At 34.7% G+C, this 22664-nt stretch overlaps 3 protein-coding genes across 3 annotated transcripts; all 3 read right to left on the bottom strand.

Annotated features, from left to right (window-relative positions):
* Nucleotides 1-1102: 1102 nt before the first annotated feature.
* Nucleotides 1103-5637, bottom strand: LOC127811102 (cytochrome P450 704C1-like). The gene is made up of 7 exons (XM_052350816.1): nucleotides 5501-5637; nucleotides 4612-4886; nucleotides 4307-4522; nucleotides 3765-4049; nucleotides 2511-2855; nucleotides 1558-1758; nucleotides 1103-1444 (listed from the first exon to the last, which is right to left on the bottom strand). Exons 1-7 carry the CDS (start codon nucleotides 5529-5531, stop codon nucleotides 1262-1264), a joined length of 1536 nt encoding a protein of 511 aa, XP_052206776.1. The 5' UTR covers nucleotides 5532-5637; the 3' UTR covers nucleotides 1103-1261.
* On the bottom strand, nucleotides 5359-16620 carry LOC127811109 (uncharacterized). Its single transcript, XM_052350822.1, has 3 exons — nucleotides 15551-16620; nucleotides 15121-15269; nucleotides 5359-5780 (listed from the first exon to the last, which is right to left on the bottom strand). The coding sequence occupies exons 1-3, from the start codon at nucleotides 16466-16468 to the stop codon at nucleotides 5531-5533; spliced, it is 1317 nt and encodes a 438-aa protein (XP_052206782.1). The 5' UTR covers nucleotides 16469-16620; the 3' UTR covers nucleotides 5359-5530.
* Nucleotides 16621-19550: 2930 nt separating this feature from the next.
* Nucleotides 19551-21259, bottom strand: LOC127795702 (xyloglucan galactosyltransferase XLT2). The gene has a single exon (XM_052327558.1). It carries the CDS (start codon nucleotides 21185-21187, stop codon nucleotides 19745-19747), a length of 1443 nt encoding a protein of 480 aa, XP_052183518.1. The 5' UTR covers nucleotides 21188-21259; the 3' UTR covers nucleotides 19551-19744.
* Nucleotides 21260-22664: the final 1405 nt, after the last annotated feature.

The raw sequence follows: 22664 nt of genomic DNA, 5'->3' as shown, positions 1-22664 counted from the left end.
TACAATTACATTTAACAATTAAAAATCGAAACCAAACTGAACCGAACAACGAAACAAGGACCAAAATTGAATACAACAATATTTAAAAAAAATTAAAAAAATTCGGTTTGAACCGGAACCGGAACTGTTGACCGAACCGGCTCAAACCGTTGACCGAACCGGTCCAAACCGTTGACCGAACCGGCACGAACCGGAATCGGAACCGAACCGTCCCAAATCGCCCTTGGGCGGTTCGGTTCAGGTTCAAAGATTTCTTGAACCGGAACCGGCGGTTCATGAACTGGAACCGGCGATTTATAAACCGTGGCCATGTCTAGCCTTGGCTTTAGTTTATTTTTTTATTTTTTATATATATTATAATAAATAATTATAATTTTTATAATTTGGTAAGAGTTAAAATTATAATTCGGCGCAGGCGAAAATTATTTATTGACTCCGCCAGTGTCCCTGATATGCATGTATATCCGAGCAACGACCAGATGAGTCATAAATGACCTTCGTTTTCAAATCCACTACTCTCTCGCATTGAATACACAGGCATGGCTTTCAAGATCCATGTACTGGTAACTGAAGGCAATCCTGTGCATAAAATCTGAAAGAACGGACAAAGTCCTCTCTCTCTCTCTCTCTCTCTCTTTCTCTCTCTCTTCTTGTTCTTCTTTCACAATTATCTATGTATTTGTTATTAATTTGGAGAGTAAACCAGTAAATATTAATTATATAGATATGGATCAACATGGGTTTTAAATTTATTTTCTTCCCAGTAAATTAATGGGAGGATTCGGACCTCAAAATGTGCCATTTATGGGCATATTGGGGATTGAATTTAGGGCTGCAGATGATCAGACGCTGGGATTCAATGTGAATTCAGATTCCAGACTGATCTGACAGTGGGTTTGTAATTAAGAGAGGGCGATAAGATCAAATGGAAATGGGCAAAATTAAGAAGGTTTTGTTCTTTTGGAAGAGATCTTAGCAAATTGAGTGAATGAAAAAAGCTTAATTTTCTATTTTAACAATATTTAACATAATCACACTCTATCCCTTTATTAGAAGATATAATAATCAGTTGATATTCAATATCTTTCCATTCCATGGAAATATATTTCTATTACTTTTCATTGCACAATCCATTAATTTCTTGGCCTTTTTCATTAATTGGAGCTGCACCAGCATTCATCATGTAGATCCAAAGCCAAGCTGTTATATATAATATATAATAATTAGAGAAACAGTTGCAGGCTTGTTCAATCATCTGTATCTACAACCTTGGAAAAGCATAGAGATGAAGGCCTTCGTCCATGTGAAGAGTGAACATGGTTCTGTAAGTCGCCTCCTTGCTCTCATCCACAAGTTTGAATCTGAAGAAGAATAGCAGATATGAGGCCAATATCTTCATCTGCCTGTACGCGAATTCCTTTCCCAGGCATATCCGAGGCCCAGCCTGAAGACAAAAAATGTTTTTTTTTTTTTTTTTTTTGTATTATATATCTTCATTAATTGTGTTGCCAAAGAAACAAAAAAGAAGAGTAATTAGAAACACAGTTGGTGGTTAACCTGAAAGGCAGTGAATTTGAAAGGGCTTTGAACTTGGAAAACACCATTTTGAAGCCATCTTTCTGGCTTGAATTCCTCAGCATCCTCTCCCCAGATGTATCTCATCCTTCCCATGGCATAAGTCATGTAGTTTACTCCATCTCCTTTCTTTATTTTGAAGCCATCAGGCAGAACATCGTCCTTCTCTGAACTCTTTGCATCCTGCAATTATATTCAAAACGGGCTTTACTAAAGACTAAATCCAGTTTGTCGAATTGAAAATAATTAATAGAATATTTCCAGTCAGTGACTAAATATTATCAGTTAAATTAGTGGTGGTTTCCATTAGAAATGCACTCTCAAACAGATACAGATAGAGAATCCATATTAAGCTATCATTTTAGGTTTATGAGTCAAGCAATATACTCAATATTGTGAAATTAATTGGGTGGTCATAATATGCATAACGGTCTTGGATTAAATCTATTTCCACTTGTAACATCATAATCATGAGACCAGGGGAAAAATAATTGTAGCAAGGGGAGAGGAATAGGTGAGGGTCTAGAATCTTTAAATTAAGGAGGGTCTGTACCATTTGACTCTAATTTGGATTTATGTTTCAACTTAACAGGTCTGTCAGACCCAGCCTATTTAATAAATGAGTCTAATGGGTTTGAATCTAACGGGTCTAGTTCGGGTCCCTCCTAAGCAAATTTGGGTTTTATGAGTCTGGTATGGGTTAAATCTGAGCAAATCTGACTCATTGACAGGCCTAACTACAAATACACATTTAAAAATGGTAGTTAAAGGCGATTTAAAAGTGTGTATATGATTAAATTTAAATATTTAATATACCTAAAATCTCTACAATAAACTACTTACGTCGAATTAAATGATGACAGTTGGAACTAGAGAGGATGATATATAGGAATTTAATTATGCGATCGCTAACGGCGCACAATTAATATTATTACCAGAGGGACAGCAGGGTAGAGTCTGAGAGTCTCAGTTAGAGCTGCATGAAGATACTGCATGTTTTCCAAAGCTGATTCAGTTAACCTATTGCCAAGTTCATCCATCATGGATATGTTCTCCCGATCAGCTGCTCCAATTGCTTCTCTCACTTCCTGCGCAATCTTCTCCTGCACAAATGGATGCTTACACAACATGTAGAAGAACCAAGTGAGCGAGTTTGCAGATGTGTCTTTCCCTGCAATCATGAAGTTTAGGGTTATATCTCTCAAATATTTGTCATTCATCTTCTCTGGGTCCTTCTCGCTCTCCAACAGAAACCTCGATACTATGTCTTCTTTCCCTCTCTATACTTGCAAGAATATATAAAATGCCAATGATCAGTCCATGTGCAACAAGAATGAACAGATATGGAAATTGTTAAATAACTCTTCAAAATCAAATCTAGTGAGGGATGAAATATCTCACACAAAACTTAAAACCTATCCTCACAATGAATGAGGGATACAAATGGATACAAGAGCTCTCTACTTGTTACTTCTAAAAAATCACCACCATAGTTGTTAATTACCACATATATAATTAAGATTGTGTATTTACAGTAAAGTTTTTCGAGTGTGAATAACCTATTATTTCAATCAAGAGAATTATAATGGTTTTTTTTTTTTTTTTTACTTTTATCCATACAAAAATTAGGTGATAGGAGGATTTGTAGTTTTATCTCCATAAAATTATTTTAAATGATTTTTTTTTTACATTATTGTAAGATTGTGGACATGTATATGGGTATTCAAATTTCGGTCCAAACTGAAAAACCCTTGATTAAATTTTTTTTTTAAAAAATGAATTTTTATCGTAGTCCCAATTTTAGACCAAATAAATACAGCAATGTATACACTACTTTTATGTGCTATTGTATGCATACTGCAGTGTAGGTAGATATATACCATGCAGTGTATGCAAATTAGACCTTGTCTAATCTGATCCTATTCCTGCCTGGATTCGATTCGAATTTTTCACTAATTTCGATGCCGGTCTACTCTGATTTAAAGTTGATTCGGATCGATTCCAAGACAAATATATTGAGCCCAAACCAAGATAGATGAATTTTTCAAATTGTGAACATATATAATATATTAAACCCAAACCATGATACATTTTTAATATGGTGTTCTGTGCTCTTTACTTATGTGACGGATGTGTGTTAATTTGAATATTAATTAACAAATACCATAGAAGTAAAAATTTGTGCTCACATGGAGGTCTCCATTTTTCATCTGATCCCTCTTGGACCGAATCAGTTCATAAACAAAGCTGTCTATGATTTGGATGTTCTTCTTAAGAGTTGCTTCCATGCCTATGTTGAGAAACCTCTTTATCTTCCACAGTAGATCAACGTATCGCCAGTATACAATAACATTGGAGTCGTCGAATGCCTTCATGAATCGGTTGCTGAACTCATCCGAACCCGACAGAGTGTCGAGCTCAATGCCAAATCCCACTTTGAAAATTGAATCCAAAGTTGATTTCATCAATAAATCCTGCATCAAAAAGATTTAACCTTCCCTCAGTTTCCTTCCTGGAAAAGCTATCAAGTTCTCTTGATTTTCCCGGAAAATGAACTTAAAAAGAAAAAAAGCAGCAGAGAACTAGCTCTAAGAAGAGCATATTGAGTGAATTTAAATCATAATTGTGAGACCGATGACATTTATATTGAGATCGAACCACTTTAAATTTTTTCTATTCTATTTCACCGGGTTTCTATGCGCAATCCCATCTGAACAAAGCGATTAGAAACCTGCAAGTCTATGATTTCCTTGGCAGTTGATGCACCAGAAACTATGGAAGCCAATTTAGCAGCATTAGCTCGAAACACTGAAGAGCTGAAGTCTCTTAGAACTTTGGTCGAGAATTCATAACTGGCCAGCTTTCTCTGGTGCCGCCATTTCTCTCCATCGACGGCAAAGATCCCGTCGCCAAACAGATCTCTCATCACATCAAAATTATACTGCCCCTGCAACAACATTGTGTAAAATCAAGAATTAATCAATTAGACCCAAAACCACAAAGAAAAAAGGAAACAGAATTTAAAATTTCCAATACCTTGCCATAATTGGAGAAGTTGGTTTTCAATATATATTCGACGTTAACAGGATCGGTGGTGTAGATTTCACTATGTGAAGGTGTGATTAGTCGATAAGTAGGGTTCTTCCTGGCAAGAGAAGTTTGGTAATCGAAGAGTTCGTTGAAGTGTATTAGTTGATTAAGCATCAGCCCGGCCACCGGCGGCCGGTGATCGTTTGAGATTGATTCTCTGATGTAAATGACAATCTGTACTGTGATGAATCCGACAATAAAAGCAATTGAGACTGCAACCACTGCTAAAAGGAAAGAGATCCCATTGAAGAAGGCCATGAGAAGGAAGAAGAGAATTGTGAAAACAAAGACGAATTGGAATTTCAATGGGAATGATTATAGTAAGTTGATTTGGGGCAATGTTGGCTAGTCCAACGCATCCTATATAGTTAACGCGTTTCTTGGATGTATCAAAACCTTTTCTATATATGTTTGAAGTATGCATCCGTCATTTGTTTGGCACTTTCTGCTTGGGATTGTCTGTTTAAGGTTGTCTTCAGGGCGGCTTTGTGTTTTGATCTTTCAAACTAAAACGTCACGCATACTTATATATACTGAATTACATTTACAGCTCGTTCATTCCAACAATCTTCTATATAAATTTTTCCCTTGGAATTGTCTGATAAAAGTAGTTTTATCCCCAAATTGGGCCCTCCAGTTTCATTTTCAGTTTGGATTTCAAAAGAATTAAAAAGGCGCTACATAGTATAGGTATAACATTAACACCAAACTGAACCAATGATCAACACAGATGCCAAATCTATTCACCAAAAATTTCTTACCTTAAACCCTCAGCCTAAGCTAGAAGAAAACAACCTTTCAAACCCTAAATGCCATTAATTAAAGAAAATACAACCTTCTTTCAAATGGGTCTTCAAGTTGGCCATTAAAGAAAGCCCTCAACCCCACGTCCGGATTGCACTTCCCTGTATATGGTCATGGCTTCCTCCATGACCTGGGCTTGAGCCAGCAACTGAGCTCTCTTCTTTCCTGAAGGGTGTGTCGAAAGATAATCTCGCAATACTGAATCCCCTGCGACCTTCCCCAACTTCTCGTACACTCTGGGTGCCACCCGAGGGTCATAACCAGCCGAAGCAATCAACAATAATCCAATGTAATCTGCTTCCATTTCCATCCTAACATAAAGTTGGTGAGGTCAGCAATTAAGCAATGGCACCACAGAATCTGTTCACTACCCTCCACTCCAGCACAGGGCATTTGAGCCAATTGTAATTTCGGATGACAATTATGAAGATCATTTTCATATTCCAAAAAACAAATTCACCAACTTGCCTGTGTTAGCTAAGGTTGACGAATTTGGCATGCATGTCAAGTTTATTAATCCTTCATATGTTTGAACAAACATTCATACTCAAACCAAGTCCAAAATGAAACCAAATTCAGCAAAGACTTGGCAATACATGCACCTAAAATGAAATTAACACCCCTCCCCCCGGCCTGCCCTTTCTCCTTTCCAACTGACGCAAAAATTGGGGAAGCCAAAAAAAGTGAAAGCTTGCTTGATCAAAAACCAAAACCGCAAGTGTATTTCAAGAGTTTCCTTCCAACTCAGGAATAAAATGGGGGAAGCCAAAAAAGTGTGAGATCACTCAATGAAAAACTAATACCACGAGTTCATTTCAAAAGCATCATTGCCTTACCTTCTAGGACCATAAAATTCCTAATTTTATTGATTATGATGTAATACCCCAAATATTATGTGAAACAAATAATATGCAAAGCTGAGGAGGTACAAAATACAAAACATGATAGGAATAATACAAAAAAAAAAAACAATTAGGAAGAAAGATTTTATTTAAATAGATATATCCAGTTTATATATATCATTATTATAATCTGTCATAAGGGAAAATACAACCATTTAACTCCAACAACCAATCAGGGAATTGAAGAATTGGAGTCTTATGTCAGTTTGAGAGGGGTTTTTTATGTTTATTTATTCTGAAGTGGGTAATGGTAAGACCATCCTGACCTATCTGACCAATCCCCTCTGCAATGCCTAAATCCCTTTAAATCAACCGTACCCAGACATTGGTGGATTTCCAAGAATACCTCCTGGTTGAATGTTGCATTCACTTGTCAGAATGTGCCTCTCAATCTCTCTCTTAATACAAGTATTTCAGTTGTGATTCATTGTGTTTTGAATACCTTGAGCCATTAAAAATCCCAATATCAGATTTTATTGTTATTGTGACTTCATATGGACATATATCATGATACTAAGCAAAATAATTTCTTGTTATTGTATTATTCCAGATTTACTTGTTCAAGAGGAAAAAGACTGAAAATGTTTCAAGTCTTTCATATCATCACTTACGTCCTTCCCACAAAATAAGATGGCCTTGCTTGGGCTCATGCAAAAATGGTTGTAGACGAAATGAATAATGTCACATGTTCCATAGCATAAGCACCTTAAAGGTGGTAGAATCACTAGAAAGCAGAAGAAGGTGCCCTGGTATGTCAAATGGCAAACAATTACGTGAAAATTTACAAGAGAAAAAAAATAGAAGAGAAAGATTAAGGAGGGATGTCAGACGTGGGCCTTGTATTGGTGAGGATGATGAATATGATACCTCACGGATACTCCTTCAATAGGTCATGATCAATCTAGAAGTAAAACATCTCTAGAAGGTGCGGGAAAGATACTAAAAAAAAAAAAAGGCAAATGCCAAACAAATTTTTTTTCCCTTTAAGGACAAACCTAGTCAAGGATTGTTAATTACCATTATGTCATTGCCCTAATTGGTGGCTCGCAAAATACAAATAAGCAATAGGATGATGCATAGCCCTTGCTACTCTTCCAAGTTCAGCATGGGGTTAAATCCAAGTAATGTTATATTCTTAACGTTAATTTTTTTAATGGGGTCTCTAAACTTTCTTAGATCTTTTTTTTCAATTAACTATACTTGTAGGAACAATTTTAAACTGACTAAATTGATGTTCTAGTTCAAAAGAATGTAAAAGGAATTGGAATACATTTGGGTTGTGTTTGGATGGGGTCATTTGACCCATTCATTTCGGATTTGGGATGTCAAATCCCAAATTCCATGTTTGGATACAAAATTATGTAAATGATTTGAATTTGGGTCCAAATCATTGACCCAAAAAGTAGAGAATTTGAAATGACTCCCAAAGGGGTGTCATTTGGACTACAAGATTCAAGTACATGTTAATTTTTTTAGATTACTAATTACACATTAATTTTAAATATTTTATTCTCATTCATTAATGATAAATGTTTATATACATGCATATTGGTTAAAATATTTACACATACATATATATGTGTGTGTGTGTGTGTGTATGCATAAACATATACTAGGGGTGTGGCTGATGCAATGCTCATGCAAGTTAAAAAATACATTTGACAGTTAAAGTTTAGTTTTTTAACTTTTTAGACAACACTTGTAAGAAGATGAGTTCGGGTGCAGTGGTATAATTGGTATCATGTTAAATGTGTAGTTTTTCAATTGGCATTACTTATATATATGTACTATTGACACACGCACACATTTATACACATAGGTATATATATATACATACGTGCACAAGTATATATACTTATACATGTATGTATTATATCTATAATATATAAATACACATGTATACTGTGTGTATGCGTGAGTGTTTACAGATATGTATACGTGTATATATAATATATTTAAGCATATATTTTTTGTTTTGTTTTTATGTTTTTCACATTTTCTTTTTGCATTAGAATGATTGAATCTCAAATCTCACATATAAGGCCATCTCTAACCCACCTCCCTATTATATTATAAACAATTCACTCCCAATTCTAATTTTGCCTCGGAAATTGTGCGTGCTTCAACCACACTCTCTATTCTCCTCTCTATTTTATTTATTTATTAATAAATTTTAATTCTATTTATTTTACTTTATTTATAATTTTTATTACTATAAAAATTTATTATTTATTTGATAATTTAATAATAAATGACGGTATTAGATTTTTATAATATTTAATATATTTGTAAATAAATTTACTAATAATTTTAAAAAATTATTATTTAATAAAATTATTTAAAATATTTTAATAATTCAAAATTTAATATGTTAAAATTAAAAATTCAACAACGGTCATATTCCAACGGTTATATTCCAATAAAATATTACAACAACAGTCATATTCCAATAAAATATTCCAACAACAACAATAGTCATCAATATTAAACACAACAACAATACATTACTAAATTAATGTTCATGAAGTTCACTTAATCCCATCTCCATACATTACTAAAAGGAAAATATACATACATTAATCCCAACTACATTTTTACAAATTTGATAATCTTGCATTTCACCTTTTTTGAATAATTTTGAGTTTGAGCCCGTTGTAATATTTAGTTTGAAATTCATCCATATTATGACGCAGCGTGTAGCGTGAGTGTGAAAAAGACACACTAAAATAAACTCTTGAAAGAACTTACTTCAATGGCTGAAACTTGACTTTCAAGAAGATGCAAAAACAAGATTGTTTTGCTAAAAAAATTCAAATAGGTTGCTGAAATTGTATTGAGAAAACTTGATTATAATTCTTAACTTCTAAGTATATTTATAATGTTTAGTTAATCCAAATCCATCTAATATTTATAACTAAAATCCAACTAGAATCCTAATAGAAATAAATTCTAAGTAAAAGTCAACTAGAATCCTAATAGAAATAAATCCTAAGTAAAATTCAACTAGAATCCTAATAAAAATAAAACTCTAATCAAACATGAAATAGAATCTTAAAATATATGAAGTATTAAAATACTATTCTGACACTACCATTCTGGTGATACTGTTCCGATTTGGTTGGGTCAGCCTTGGGCCGAGTCTTGATTGGTGACCACATCATATTACTAGTATCAACGCCCATAACTCTTTCTTCATGAAACGGTTGTTCTCGCTCTTCCCTTTTTCTTTCTCGCTCTTCCCTAAATCTTTCTAGTTCCACCCTTTCTCTTTCCAACTTTAACATCTCATTCAATTGTTCAAGTAATAACATTTTGGACTACGATCTCATTTCAGTAATTTCCCTCAACATGTTTTTATTGACTCAATGGAAATTTCTGTTACGTTCCAATGAAGGCTCGTTGATCCGGACATCAAAATCAGACAAGTTCACCAAATCGGGAGTAGATGGTAATGATGTTGCAGGACTTGCATGTTCAGAAATTTTGGATTTCTTCTTCGAATAACCCAAGGAGAATTTGGGTGTATGTCACAACTCATGCCAGCAATATAGAAATGTGAAAGAAAACTTTTCCAAGCTCTTGTACATCTCTACTGCTTGAGAAATCTAGACAATTAAATAATAATGTCAATAAAACAATGACTAGCAACATGATATTAATAATTAGCAAGTATCAAATAATGATATAATGATGGAGGTTACCTTATTTTGTTCTGTTGCTCCACTTTAATTTTTGTCATCTAGTTGGTTATAGTATCCAAAGAATTTGCTCACAACAAGTTGAATTCTAGACCAACGATGCATCAGCGAATTAGGATTTCAATCAGATTCAAACTCTTTATATTGTTTGAAATAGGTATGAATCCTTTTCCAATACCTTTGTTTTGTTTAATTGTTACCGTATGTAGCATCCGTACCAATATTTAGCCATGTTGACACGAGCATTAAATCCTCTTGCGTTGAGAAATTTTTTGTTCGTATCTTTCTTTGAGTGTTGAGTTCAAATGTATCAGCTTGGGATGGAGTGGCTACAACATTTGCATACTCGTCATAAATATTCAGGTTATTGTTGAGCAAATTTGTATAGTATTGTTCATTATCTCTCTCTATGGAAAACAAAAGATAATTGGTCAAACTATATAAAAAATCACAAAAATAAATACTCTCCTTGATACAATAACTATTTTTAAATACAACATTAAATAATCTAATTGAGTAACTTTGACATCAAGTTTTTGGATCAGCTTCAAAACATTACATTGAAACATGTAGAAAAAATGTGATATACAAAATGAATCAAATACACATAATCAATAATTAAATACACATATAAACATATACACATTATATTAAAATAATGAGATACACACATACACATAATCAATAATTAAATACACAAAATAATCAAATACACACACAAAATGAATAATCAAATACACAAAATAATAAAATACATGCATACACAAAATATATATTCAAATACACAAAATAATCAAATATTCGCATACAAATAAATGTATAATTAAATACACAAAATAATCAAATACACGCATATAAAAAATTAATAATCAAATACACAAATCAATAACCAAATGCACAAAATATAATTCACCCAATACTTCAATATATAAAAAATATACATCACAAACCATAGAGGTATTTGAAGGAGGGAGTCGTAGTTGCTGGAGGAGGGAGTCGTTGTCACTGCCGCTACTGGAGGAGGGAGTTCTTCTCTGTCGTTGCTCCTTGCAGCCGCCGCCACTACTCATCGTCGCAGCTATTGGTAACCAGATCTGGTGGCAGCGATTAGCAACGACAACAAACAAAACGACAGTCGGATCTGGTGTTGGCGACAAGCAGAACGTTGTCTTCTCCGACCTTCTCCAACTTGCAGACACCAATCTGATTTCCAACAGCTACAACGACGAGTAGTGGCGGCAACGAGGAGCAGGGGCAGAGAAGAACTCCCTCCTCCAACAGCGGCGGTGGCAACGACTCCCTCCTTCAAATACCTCTGTGGTTTGTGATATATATTGTGTATTTTGTATATATTGAAGTATTGGGTAAATTATATTTTGTGTATTTGGTTATTGATTTGTGTATTTGATTATAAATTTTTTATATGCGTGTATTTGATTATTTTGAGTATTTGATTATAAATTTCTTTGTATGCAAGTATTTGATTATTTTGTATATTTGATTATATATTTTGTCTATGCATGTATTTGATTATTTTGTGTATTTGATTATTTATTTTGTGTGTGTATTTGATTATTTTGTGTATTTAATTATTAATTATGTGCATGTGTGTATCTCACTATTTTAATGTAATGTGTATGTGTGTATTTAATTATTGATTATGTGTATTTGATTCATTTTGTGTATCACATATTTTTCTACATGTTTCAATGTAATGTTTTAAAGCTGATCCTAAAAATGGATGTTAAAGTTACTCAATTAGATTATTTAATGTTGTATTTAAAATAATAGTTATTGTATCACAAGGAGAGTATTTATTTTTTATGATTTTTTACGCAGTTTGACCAATTACCTTTTGTTTGCCATGGAGAGAAATAATGAACAATACTACACAAATTTGCTTAACGACAATCTGAATATTTATGACGAGTATGTGAATGTGGCAGCCACTCCATCCCAACCTGATACATCCGAACTCAACATGAACAAAAAATTTCTCAATGCAAGAGGATTTAATGCTCGTGTCAGTATGACTAAATATTAGTACGGATGCTACACACGGTAACAATCAAACAAAACAAAGGTATTGGAAAAGGATTCATGCCTATTTCAATCAATATAAAGAGTTTGAATCTTATTGAAATCTTAATTCGTTGATGCATTGTTGGTCTACAATTCAAGTTGCTGTGAACAAATTCTCTGGATACTATATAGGTGGCAGAAATCAAAGTGGAACAACAGAACAAAATAAGGTAACCTCCATCATTATATCATTATTTGATGCTCATTAATTATTAATATCATGTTACTAGTCATTGTTTTATTGACATTATTATTTAACTGTTTAGATTTCTCAAGCAATAGAGATGTACAAAAGCCTACAAAAGTCTTCTTTCACATTTCTACATTGCTTGCATGAGTTGAGACATGCACCCAAATTCTCCTCGGGTTATTCGAAGAAGAAATCCCAAATTTTTGAACATGCAAGTCTTGCAACATCATCACCATCTACTCTCGATTCGGTGAACCTACCTGTCTAATTTTGATGTCCGGATCAACGAGCCTTCATTGGAATGACCAATGGGAAGAAATGCTTCAAAATAACGTGGATAGAAAAAAAAAAAAACTAAGGTAACAAAAGTTTCTACTAAGTCAATAAAAAACAAGTTGACGAAAATTACTGAAACGAGAATGCAGTCCAAAATGTTATTACTTAACAATTGAATGAGGTGTTAAAGCTGGAAAGAGAAAGGGTGGACTAGAAAGATTAAGGGAAGAGCGAGAAAGAAAAAGATAAGAGCGAGAACAACTGTTTTATGAAGAAAGAATTATGGGCGTTGATACTAGTAATATAGATAAACTTCAAACTGAATATTACAATGGGCTCAAACTCAAAATTATTTAGAAAAAGCGAAGTGCAAGATTATCATATTTGTAAAAATGTAGTTGGGATTAATGTATGTATCTTTTCCTTTTAGTAATGTATGCTGGCGGGATTAAGTGAACTTCATGAACATTAATTTAGTAACATATTGTTGTTGTGTTTAGTATTGATGGCTATTGTTATTGTTGGAATATTTTATTGGAATATAGTTGTTGGAATATGACCATTGTTATAATATTCCATTGGAATATACCCACTGAAATATGACTATTGTTGAATTTTAAATTTTAACATATTAAATTTTGAATTATGAAAATATTTCAAATAATTTTGTTAAATAATCATTTTTTAAAATTATTAGTAAATTTATTTACAAATATATTAAATATTATAAAAATCTAATACCGTCGTTTATTATTAAATTATCAAATAAATAAATAAATTTTTATAGTAATAAAAATTATAAGTAAAGTAAAATAAATAGAATTGAAATTTATTAATACATAAATGAAATAGAGAGGAGAATAGGGAGTATGCTTAGAGCACGCACAGTTTCTTAAGGTAAAATCAAAATAGGGAGTGAATTGTTTATAATATAATAAGGAGTGGGATAGGGAGGTGGGTTGGAGATGGTCTAATAGTTATCCAAACACTTAAACTTGAAATAATGTTATTTCAAATGACACAATTTGAAATGCGATTTCAAATGACATCATTTGAAATTCCTCCATTCAAGGCAACGGATTTAATTAATTCCAAGAAATAGAATAGACTGGAGGATAAAAATTTAAATGATTTAGTTTTTGTTCATTACAACTTAAGAATTAAGTACTTTCTAAGTATTAATCCAATGAACATGTTCATGAACCATGTTATTTGCAGGAATATTAGCTACACAAAAAAGTGATTTTGACCCAATTAGTTTTTATCACTTAAACTTGCTCCAGTATTTTGGGTGACTGAGGAACCTCTACTGGATGGAGAAGGCATAGGAAGCAGACCATTGAACACCCTCAAATTTGGAGGCATTGACATTGGAGAATGTCAAGCCTTGCTTTGATTATGGTGACGGAAATATTTCAAATAAGAATGAGATTTGAGGACGCTGATATTGGAGATGTCAAGCCTTACTTTGATTGCAGTGGTTTTTTCAAATGAAAATGAAAGTTGATATTATAGGGATGGTTGGAATTCATATTAGTAGCTAAAGATTTTATAATTATACTGAATGGCGAATTATCTTGTTATGAGGCTTGACACTAAGTATATTTTAAAACTTATTCCATAGTTGCTTGTGTGAACATGTAATAAACATGCCTTATGGAAGTATTAACAATATAAGTTTTACATTGTTTCATCTGTATGCATATATTTGATAGTATTGTTATCATATTACGAAATACCTTAATATTGAGCAATAGTGAAAATAGGTGATACTTAACTATGTAGGTTAAGGTTTGTGAAATGTATATTTTAAAATATAATGATAAAAGTGGTACCCACTAAACCATCTTCAAATCCTCCACCAACATATTCAAACAATGGCCATAACTCACCCTGAAACATACCCCAGCAAGATGAAAACTAAAAGTAAAAGAAGCCTATCCAACCAGCCTAATCCCCATCAAATCCCTGTAAAGCACCCACACTACTCAAATAGGGTCTCTCAAGCCACTCCTCTTCCTCTCCAAATCTATGACAACCCAACCCCAAAAGACTAGGTCCCCAATTCTCCACCTCAGTGTGAAGACACATCCCTGGGAACTTTAGTCCATTAGTGACCAACTTCCTTATATGATAATGTCTCCTTTGCGCATTTCCATTCTATGAAAAAACTTGAAATCTTTATTTTCCTCTTCAATAAATATCCATCCTGATTTCTGCTTTCAACTTATTTTGTTTGCTACCAAATGGCTTAGCCTCCCAACTTTCCAATTTTTCACAGCTTTAGACAACTTCTCACCATCCATGGGACACTCCCTACCTTCTATCACATCCAAAGCCTTGACAATGTTGACATCTTCTAGCGATCTATCAATTATAACCCTCACATTATCAAAAACCTCCTTATTCCACTTCTTAAAGGTATTGCATCCATTTTGAACAAATACTGTAACTTCATTAACGATATAACAATTGAAGCTCAAAAAAGTAAATGCAGAATTACCTCCGTGAAAAAGGAAGCCTTAGGAAAAGAGCCGACATAGCGTTGGCAACATCAGGCATAACGAACTGGTAAAGAATCAATTGCAATATGGCAAACCACAGATTTTTTGTAATTCCTTCAGCTGCATGCCTGGCCACAGCATGCCCAACCTATTAAGCAATGAATAGCAAGAAAACTTACACCATGTTGCAACTGAATTAGTCAATTGTCTAAATAGCATGCACCAACCGTTGAGATTGCAATTACTATTCAGTTTTAACTGAGTAGCAGCGTTGTAAGTGAAGCTACAAACTAACATACATACTAGAGCTTGGTAAACTATTCTACTAAGAAAACCAATAGACCGGGTGCATGTTCCCCTATATCTGTACCAGTAGTCCCTCCCTAATACCCGTACTACACGAAATTCCCAAAGGGACTCAATACATACCTCATGCCCAATAATGGTGGCAATCTCTGCATCTGTTCTGAAATGCTGAAGCAACCCAGTAAAAACAACAATCTTCCCGCCGGGCAAGCAGAAAGCATTAACAACTGGTTCATTCACCACCAAAACCTCCCAATTCAGTCCCTCCAGATGCGCCGTCGCCGGCTGAGCCCCTCGTTCTTGGCCCTTCTGCCGACTCTCTTGAACCCACTTCTCATCAAGAATCTCATCTTTTCTATGCCATTTCCCTTCTGCCGTCTCAGTCAGCGCCACCAGAGTCTCGAGCCCGCCGCCGGGCTCATGCGTCTCCGTCGCGTAGCCTAAATCGCTCCACACCTGCTCTTGGCTCAAACCCCTTTGCAACGCCTCTATGATCTCCTTGGAAATCAGCCGCACCCGAATGCTATCCGGGTGGATCGCCGGAAGAATTTTCCCCTTGAACGACGCTTTCATTTGCTGAAACTGTGATTCCCCGAGCTGCTTCTCGAGATTCCTCGACAAAAGCACGAAATGCTTTCGCTTTGTGTACGGCACGGTTTCAAGGTTCCCGAAGTAGACGGTGATGAACACGCCGGAACCGACCAAGACCACCATCAACACCGCCCGGGGATTATTGAACCATCTTTGAGGACCCCGCGGCCGGAAATGCTCAACTCCGTACCGATCGACGTAGTAATATCTTCGACCCAGAAACGGACTGTTCAAGCTGTACTGATTCTGTTTCAGCCCAAATTCAATATTTCTTAAAATCGGAGAAGAGAATGCGAATCCAGAAACCCGAGATTGATTCGAAGTGGGTATCGATGAACTGCAGCACGTGGTTGTTCGATTGGAGCTTCTTGTGGGGATTTTGGATGCAATCCTTGAGGCGAGGCTGTGAATCGAATCCAATGCGAGCTTTGATCGCCTGTACCAGCCCATGTTCTTGAGAAAAATCCCAATCAATTACCGTTCCCAAATCTATAACGTTTCAAGAACAACCATAAAAAATCCAGCTGAATTTGGGGAATATGAAAGACGGGAGGAGAGAGAACACCAGCAACCGCTTCGTGAATGCCGTGGATGTGTGTGGAATTTGTCTCTAATCTCGACGAGTCGAACTCGAGCTTTGACTCAGTCCGTATTATGTTTTTGTTCCTTTTTTTTTTTCTTTTTATATAATTTGTTGCATTTTCAATTTCCAATTGTATTCAAGTTTTAAACTTTCTCTGCTATTGAATTTTCTCCATTTAATTTTGATTATTAAAAACTAATAATGTTTTATAATTTTACATCAATAAATTACAAATTAAGTATCACGACCCACTTAAACACGTGTCACTCAATAACTGTCTATGTCTTGAGACCCTTTTTAATATTCAATAAGAGGAGTTGCAATTTAGAAAATGTCGATTAAAACAATTGTTAATTTAGAGTATTTAAAATGGTAATTATTATGTATCAAAAAAGTAATTTTTGTCTAGTTTTTTAATTTTAGATTTAATTGTTAATTTTTTATATCTGTATTCAATTTTTATTTTGACTCTTGTTACATGAAATTAAATTTAATGTTAACTAATGATGTAATTATTACATAAATTTATGACAAGATAACCACATAAGCAAAATTTTTATTTTTGTCCGTTGTTACCTAATGTTAATTTTTATTTTAGTGTTATTAAATAATATATTGATTTAAAAAAATGAGATATAAAAAATATTTTTTATTATATTTATTAAATTTTTTTAACAATTTTTAAAAAAATAAGTCACGTGACTGATATCTGAATTTTTCTAAATAAATTTATCTTACTTATTACAGATAAAAAAAAATGATTCATATGTCTTCCAGTATATTTTAAAAAAATATATAATATTTTTAATTCTAATTTTATTATTTTATATTTTAATACAAAAAATATTACAACCTTATATTATTTATTTTAATAAACGTTATCTAATCAAATAAAAGTTAAATATAATTAAAATTTATAAAGTCTAAATCTTACTAAAATAAAGGTCATTGCAATGGTCGAGATCCACATTGATGGAGAAAGGTGACCATTGTCAAGGAAAGGTCACCACTAGCATTTTGCTTTTTGTATTTTTAAATTTCTAACAACTTTCATGTCAATGTATTTGATAATTTCAAGGAAATTTGATAGAATTAAAAATTTTCATATATTTTTAAAAATATATGAGTACTCTGTGCTTCTCATAAAATCTAACAAATGTTGAGTGAAATTTATCCAACAAAATTAACAAAAATTGTGAGGGTTTCGAAATTCTATGGACACAAAATATTGTAAAATTTGTGATGTTATTATGTTTTTTTTTTTTTACGTACAAAATTTGAGCAACAATTGGAGAGATTTTGCTACGATTTGACATCAGATTTAATTTTTATTAAATTTAATTGTCATTTTATAAGAATTTATTTAAATTTTTTAGCTTCACATAGACGCATTGGAAATCTTCGTTTCTTTGTGTTGTTTGGATAAGGGCTAATAGCTTCTTTTTTTTTTTTTTACAAATTTATAATTTAATTCATTTTTTTAATTTTAACAATTAGATCATAATTGATTTAATTTTATATAATTTTATTTACCACTTAAAATCAAATTTAATGACATATGTTTTAGGTGACTTGGCATATCAAATATAATATATGCAAAATCCACGTGCATGGAAGCAATATATATATATATATACATATATATTCGTTGTTGTCACCCCTAACCATTGTTAACCCATCGTTGTCGTTGTCAATTGCATCAATTGCAATTTTCGACTATCACAACTACTTGTTCGTCTTTTCCAGTCGCAATAGTTATCTTCTTGTTCATCATTGTCTTTTTTCTTTTCATCTTATTTTTCTCTTGAATATGATCAGAGAAGATGTACAGAGAGTCGCGATGGTCGTATTCTCTTATCTCCCTCTCTCTCTCAAACAACCATTGTGATTGGAAAAGATGAATAGACGATCACGATGATTGTCTCTCTTGATCATCTTCATCTTCTTCACATTTGTTCTTTATATTTTAAAATCGACCGTCAAAACCAGAAAAGATAAACAAGCCGTCACAATGGTCGTTTTCTCTTGTCCGTCTTCTCTCTTCCTCGAAGACGACCATTGTGATCAAACAAGACGAACAAGCCACCATAATGGTGGTCTTCTCATGTTCATCTTATTTTTGTTTGTCTGCATTTTCTTTTTGTTTATCTTCTTTCTCTCTTGAAGACAACCATTATAGTTAGGGAAGATGAACTTGCGACCATCGAAAATTGCAACTGATGTTGACTACAAAGGACTAACATTGGTTGATGGCAACGACAAGCATGCCATGTCACCTAGACCACATGCACTCTAAATTAATTTTAGAGTCATTGATAAAATTATACAGAATTGAATTAGATATTTGAATTTGTTTTTGACTATTAGCCTTTGGATAAATTATTGCATGTTGCTCCGTAAGTATGCATCTTCGCCTCGAACTGGGCCGATGCCAATTTAAAGTAATGGGCCATTCATGGGCCACCACGTGAAAAATACGACTGCTAGATGGCCCTTCTAGCTGGCCACAGTTTTCCCCAGCCCATATTGCAGCCATTACTACCCATCCCAAACCTATAAAAAAGGAATGCGCGTAAATCAGTCTTTTATTTAGTTTTAACAAAAAAACACAATTGTTACGATAAAGCTTTCACCTTTTTTCCACGGGAGTTGGGCTGAAATGAGGACAAGAAAATGACTTCACATCCTAAATAAAATTTAGTTGTCATCTACTGTGGTCAAATCAATTGAACGATGAAAAGAATAAATAGTGATAATGATTAATAACCTATCAAGATGAACCACAACAAAAAAAGTTGATTCATCAACAATGACAGGTAGTTGAATAATTGTCTTTCCAACGATTGACATCCACAAGGGCAAGCACCATGCAAAGCAAAGCTAATTCATCTCCCCTCGGGTGCAGGTGGTAGAAGACGGCACCAGACTAGAGTGTTGTCATAGACAATCTTTTGCATAAACAACATATAAATATATGCATTAATAATATAAACAGGAATAATGCTTTTCTATGTATTGATTATTGTCTAATGACCTCGTACTTCAATCCGTTGTTGACGCCTATATATACTAAGCCGGCCGGCCATGGCGCCCATCAAGATACACAATTTTTATAACTGATGATACAGCTGCTTCTTCCCCATTTACCACTTGTACCCTCCTCCTTGCACTCTGATTCTCCTCAAAACCCCTTCAATGGCAATATCAAAGGCGTCTCTCATACCCTCCAAGCCCTCTTTGGGCCTCGCATATACAATGTTGGGTATGTAATCAATCACCTTCTCCCTCATCCTCCTCACCTCTTCTTTACTGAATTTCTCGAGCTCCATTTTAATGGAGGCGCCGTTCTCGACGGCGTTCCGGTCTATGAAAACCGAGTAGCTTTTCGGTTCGTCCGGGAGGAACCACTGGTACTGGGAGTAAGCAGTCCGGTTCCAAAAGAAAACCGGGATCGATCCGGCTACCATGCAGTCGAAAATCGACCGCCGGGTGAAGCTATCGCCTCTCGGCTGCAAGCAAAACTCCGATCCGAGAAACGTCTCCAGGACCGCCGACGACCCGTTGGAGCATTTCGACCCGGCACAGTCCACGACCCGGCAGGACTCGGGCTGGCCGTAGCACTGGCCCAGTAAGACGCCCCGGAAATCGTTCTTGATGAAGCCACGCGTCGCGCCGGCGAAGCAGAAGAGCGTAGTCCGGTGACGTGTCCGGACGAAGCCCTGCCACGTGACAACGTCGGAGGCCGTCGAGGGGTGGAATCCGGTGGGGTAAGGAACACCGACGTCAAAGTAGTCCCACGGGTTTCGCTCGATCAGAAGACGCGTGATGTTTCTCATTCCCGGCATATATATACAGCTCGACCCCCAGTCGCCGTCTTTCGACCGTCGGAAGTCCCAGCTGATACGCCCCATCGTGATGAAGTGATCCCAGCCGTCCAATCTCTTCCAGTACGGCTGGCTCTGGACCCATCTCAGCATCATCTCGCAGTGATAATCACGGTCCTTGGCACTGTAATTTTTCCATAGATACTTCCCAACCGCCAGTCCGGCATAGAACGGAATGTAGAACGCGGTGGCAGATTCCGGGTCGGTGGTCCGGCACCGGTGGTTCATAATTCGGTTGTGGTATATAATCTCGGTCGCAAACTGGTCCGTCGAGAACCACGAATCCGTCAGTTTGTCCGGTACGATTCCGCGGAGCCCGGTGGCTTTGGGGCCGAAACCCTCGTTCGAAAACGCCTCGCATCTGGACGCCCAGGGGCTTAACTCGCTACATCTTTCGAGTAATTCGTTGTTGAGAACGCGTGGGAGATCGTAGACATAAACCTTACCGGACGAACAGGGAATGCTCTCGTCGGCGGCGTACGGCGGGGAGAAATGTCGGCTGCTGCCTGGGATGGAGCGAGCCGTGAGGAGGAGGTAGACTTGGAGCGAGAAAAGGGCGAGGATGAGCCATGAGCGAGGGCTTTGTAGCGAGAAATAAGGTTGGATTGAGTTGAAAGAGTTCTTCCGTTCCAAGTCTGGGGTTTTGGATTTCTTGAGGTGCTCGAGCGCTTCCGACGAGCAGTTATCGGAAACGGAAAGCATCAGATTGATAGATTCCGGCACTTTGTGGCGAAATTTGACCGGGTAATTGACAGGAAGGCTCGATACTCAGTAGCTCCGGCCGAGGTCCAAAAGAGTGGATGAATATAAAGCGCGGTGGTTAGTTCGAAGCGCTTCTTCTTTTCCTTTGATTGAGCGTTGGACACGTGTAGGTGGAAACCACCGGCTGCCACTGGTAACCGACGGCCCATTACGCCATCTTAACGGCACGTGGCTTTATCGTGATAAAAGATAATGACTTTACATCGTACTCTAATTTTTCAATATTATAAATTATATTATCATTCGTCTTTTGTTACAAAATTAAAAACTTTAAATATGATATTTCAAATCACTTTTTATGGTAATTTATTTTTTTTATAAAATTATGTTATTTAATTGAGAATAACACATTAAAATTTAACAGTCTTTTTTATAAATCTAAGTCCATATGTAATATAAATTAAAATAATTAAAATTTTGATATATAATTGAAAATACATTAAAAGATACTTTTTTTTTTTTTTTTACAATTAATCCTAAATGTTGCGAGTAAGGGCAATAATTAATCCCACAGGAACGAATAATTGAAACGGTGAAATGTGTCGTTGTAGCTTTCCCTAGGAGTAAATTCAGACAAAGAAACGCCAAAATACGTGGCCTTGAACTTAAGTATATAAAAAAATAGTCTTAATTACTTAAAATTACAAAACAGCTATTAGATGTTTATTAGTCAAAAACTGATTTGAATTTTGAGACAAGGGTGAGCAATCAAAATTTGGAAGCTCTGCTTTGATGTCAGTGTATTATATTATATATTTTATCAATATAAGTATATAATATATTAATATAGAAATGTTGTATAAGTGTAAGTCCCTAGATGTTCAAATAGTATTTTTGATAAAAGAAAATTAAACTGTTAGAATCGATCCATTTAAATAATCCTAAATCATCAAACTATCAAAATCATTATTAAAGAAAAAGTCAATTATAATAATTTTATAATTTTAAAAATATTTTAAAGTAGTTTAGTTTGTTATTTTGAGTCTGGGTAAATTAGCAATTGACTGTCCACAAAAACTAGTTTTTTATAATTTAGATTTATTTATTTAGTCATGAATTTTAGTTGATTGTCAACTAATAAAAATTTCACAATGTTTGATTTAATTGAAATAAACCTCTTGAAATAATTAAAATATCATCGATTTTTTTATCTCTCCTTAACCAAAAAAAAAAAAAGTTTTTTATTGTTGGTATATATATTTCTTATTTTTATTATTTGTTGTTACTAATTATTATATTGGAGACCACATATATTGCTTAACTCATCAAACTTTCACACGCAATGAGGTAATTTTAAGTATATAGTGATTTAGTCTTTACGGTATAGGTCGAATAATCGGACAAACGATATGTTACATTCGTATCGATAGATCATGAGTTCGATACTCATCCTACATAGTAGAGCAAAATCTCACAC

The sequence above is a fragment of the Diospyros lotus genome, chromosome 1, assembly GCF_014633365.1.
Source record: "Diospyros lotus cultivar Yz01 chromosome 1, ASM1463336v1, whole genome shotgun sequence".
NCBI lineage: Eukaryota > Viridiplantae > Streptophyta > Magnoliopsida > Ericales > Ebenaceae > Diospyros > Diospyros lotus.
The sequence above is the reverse complement of the archived record's forward strand: the minus strand, read 5'-3'. Positions and strand labels throughout refer to the sequence as shown.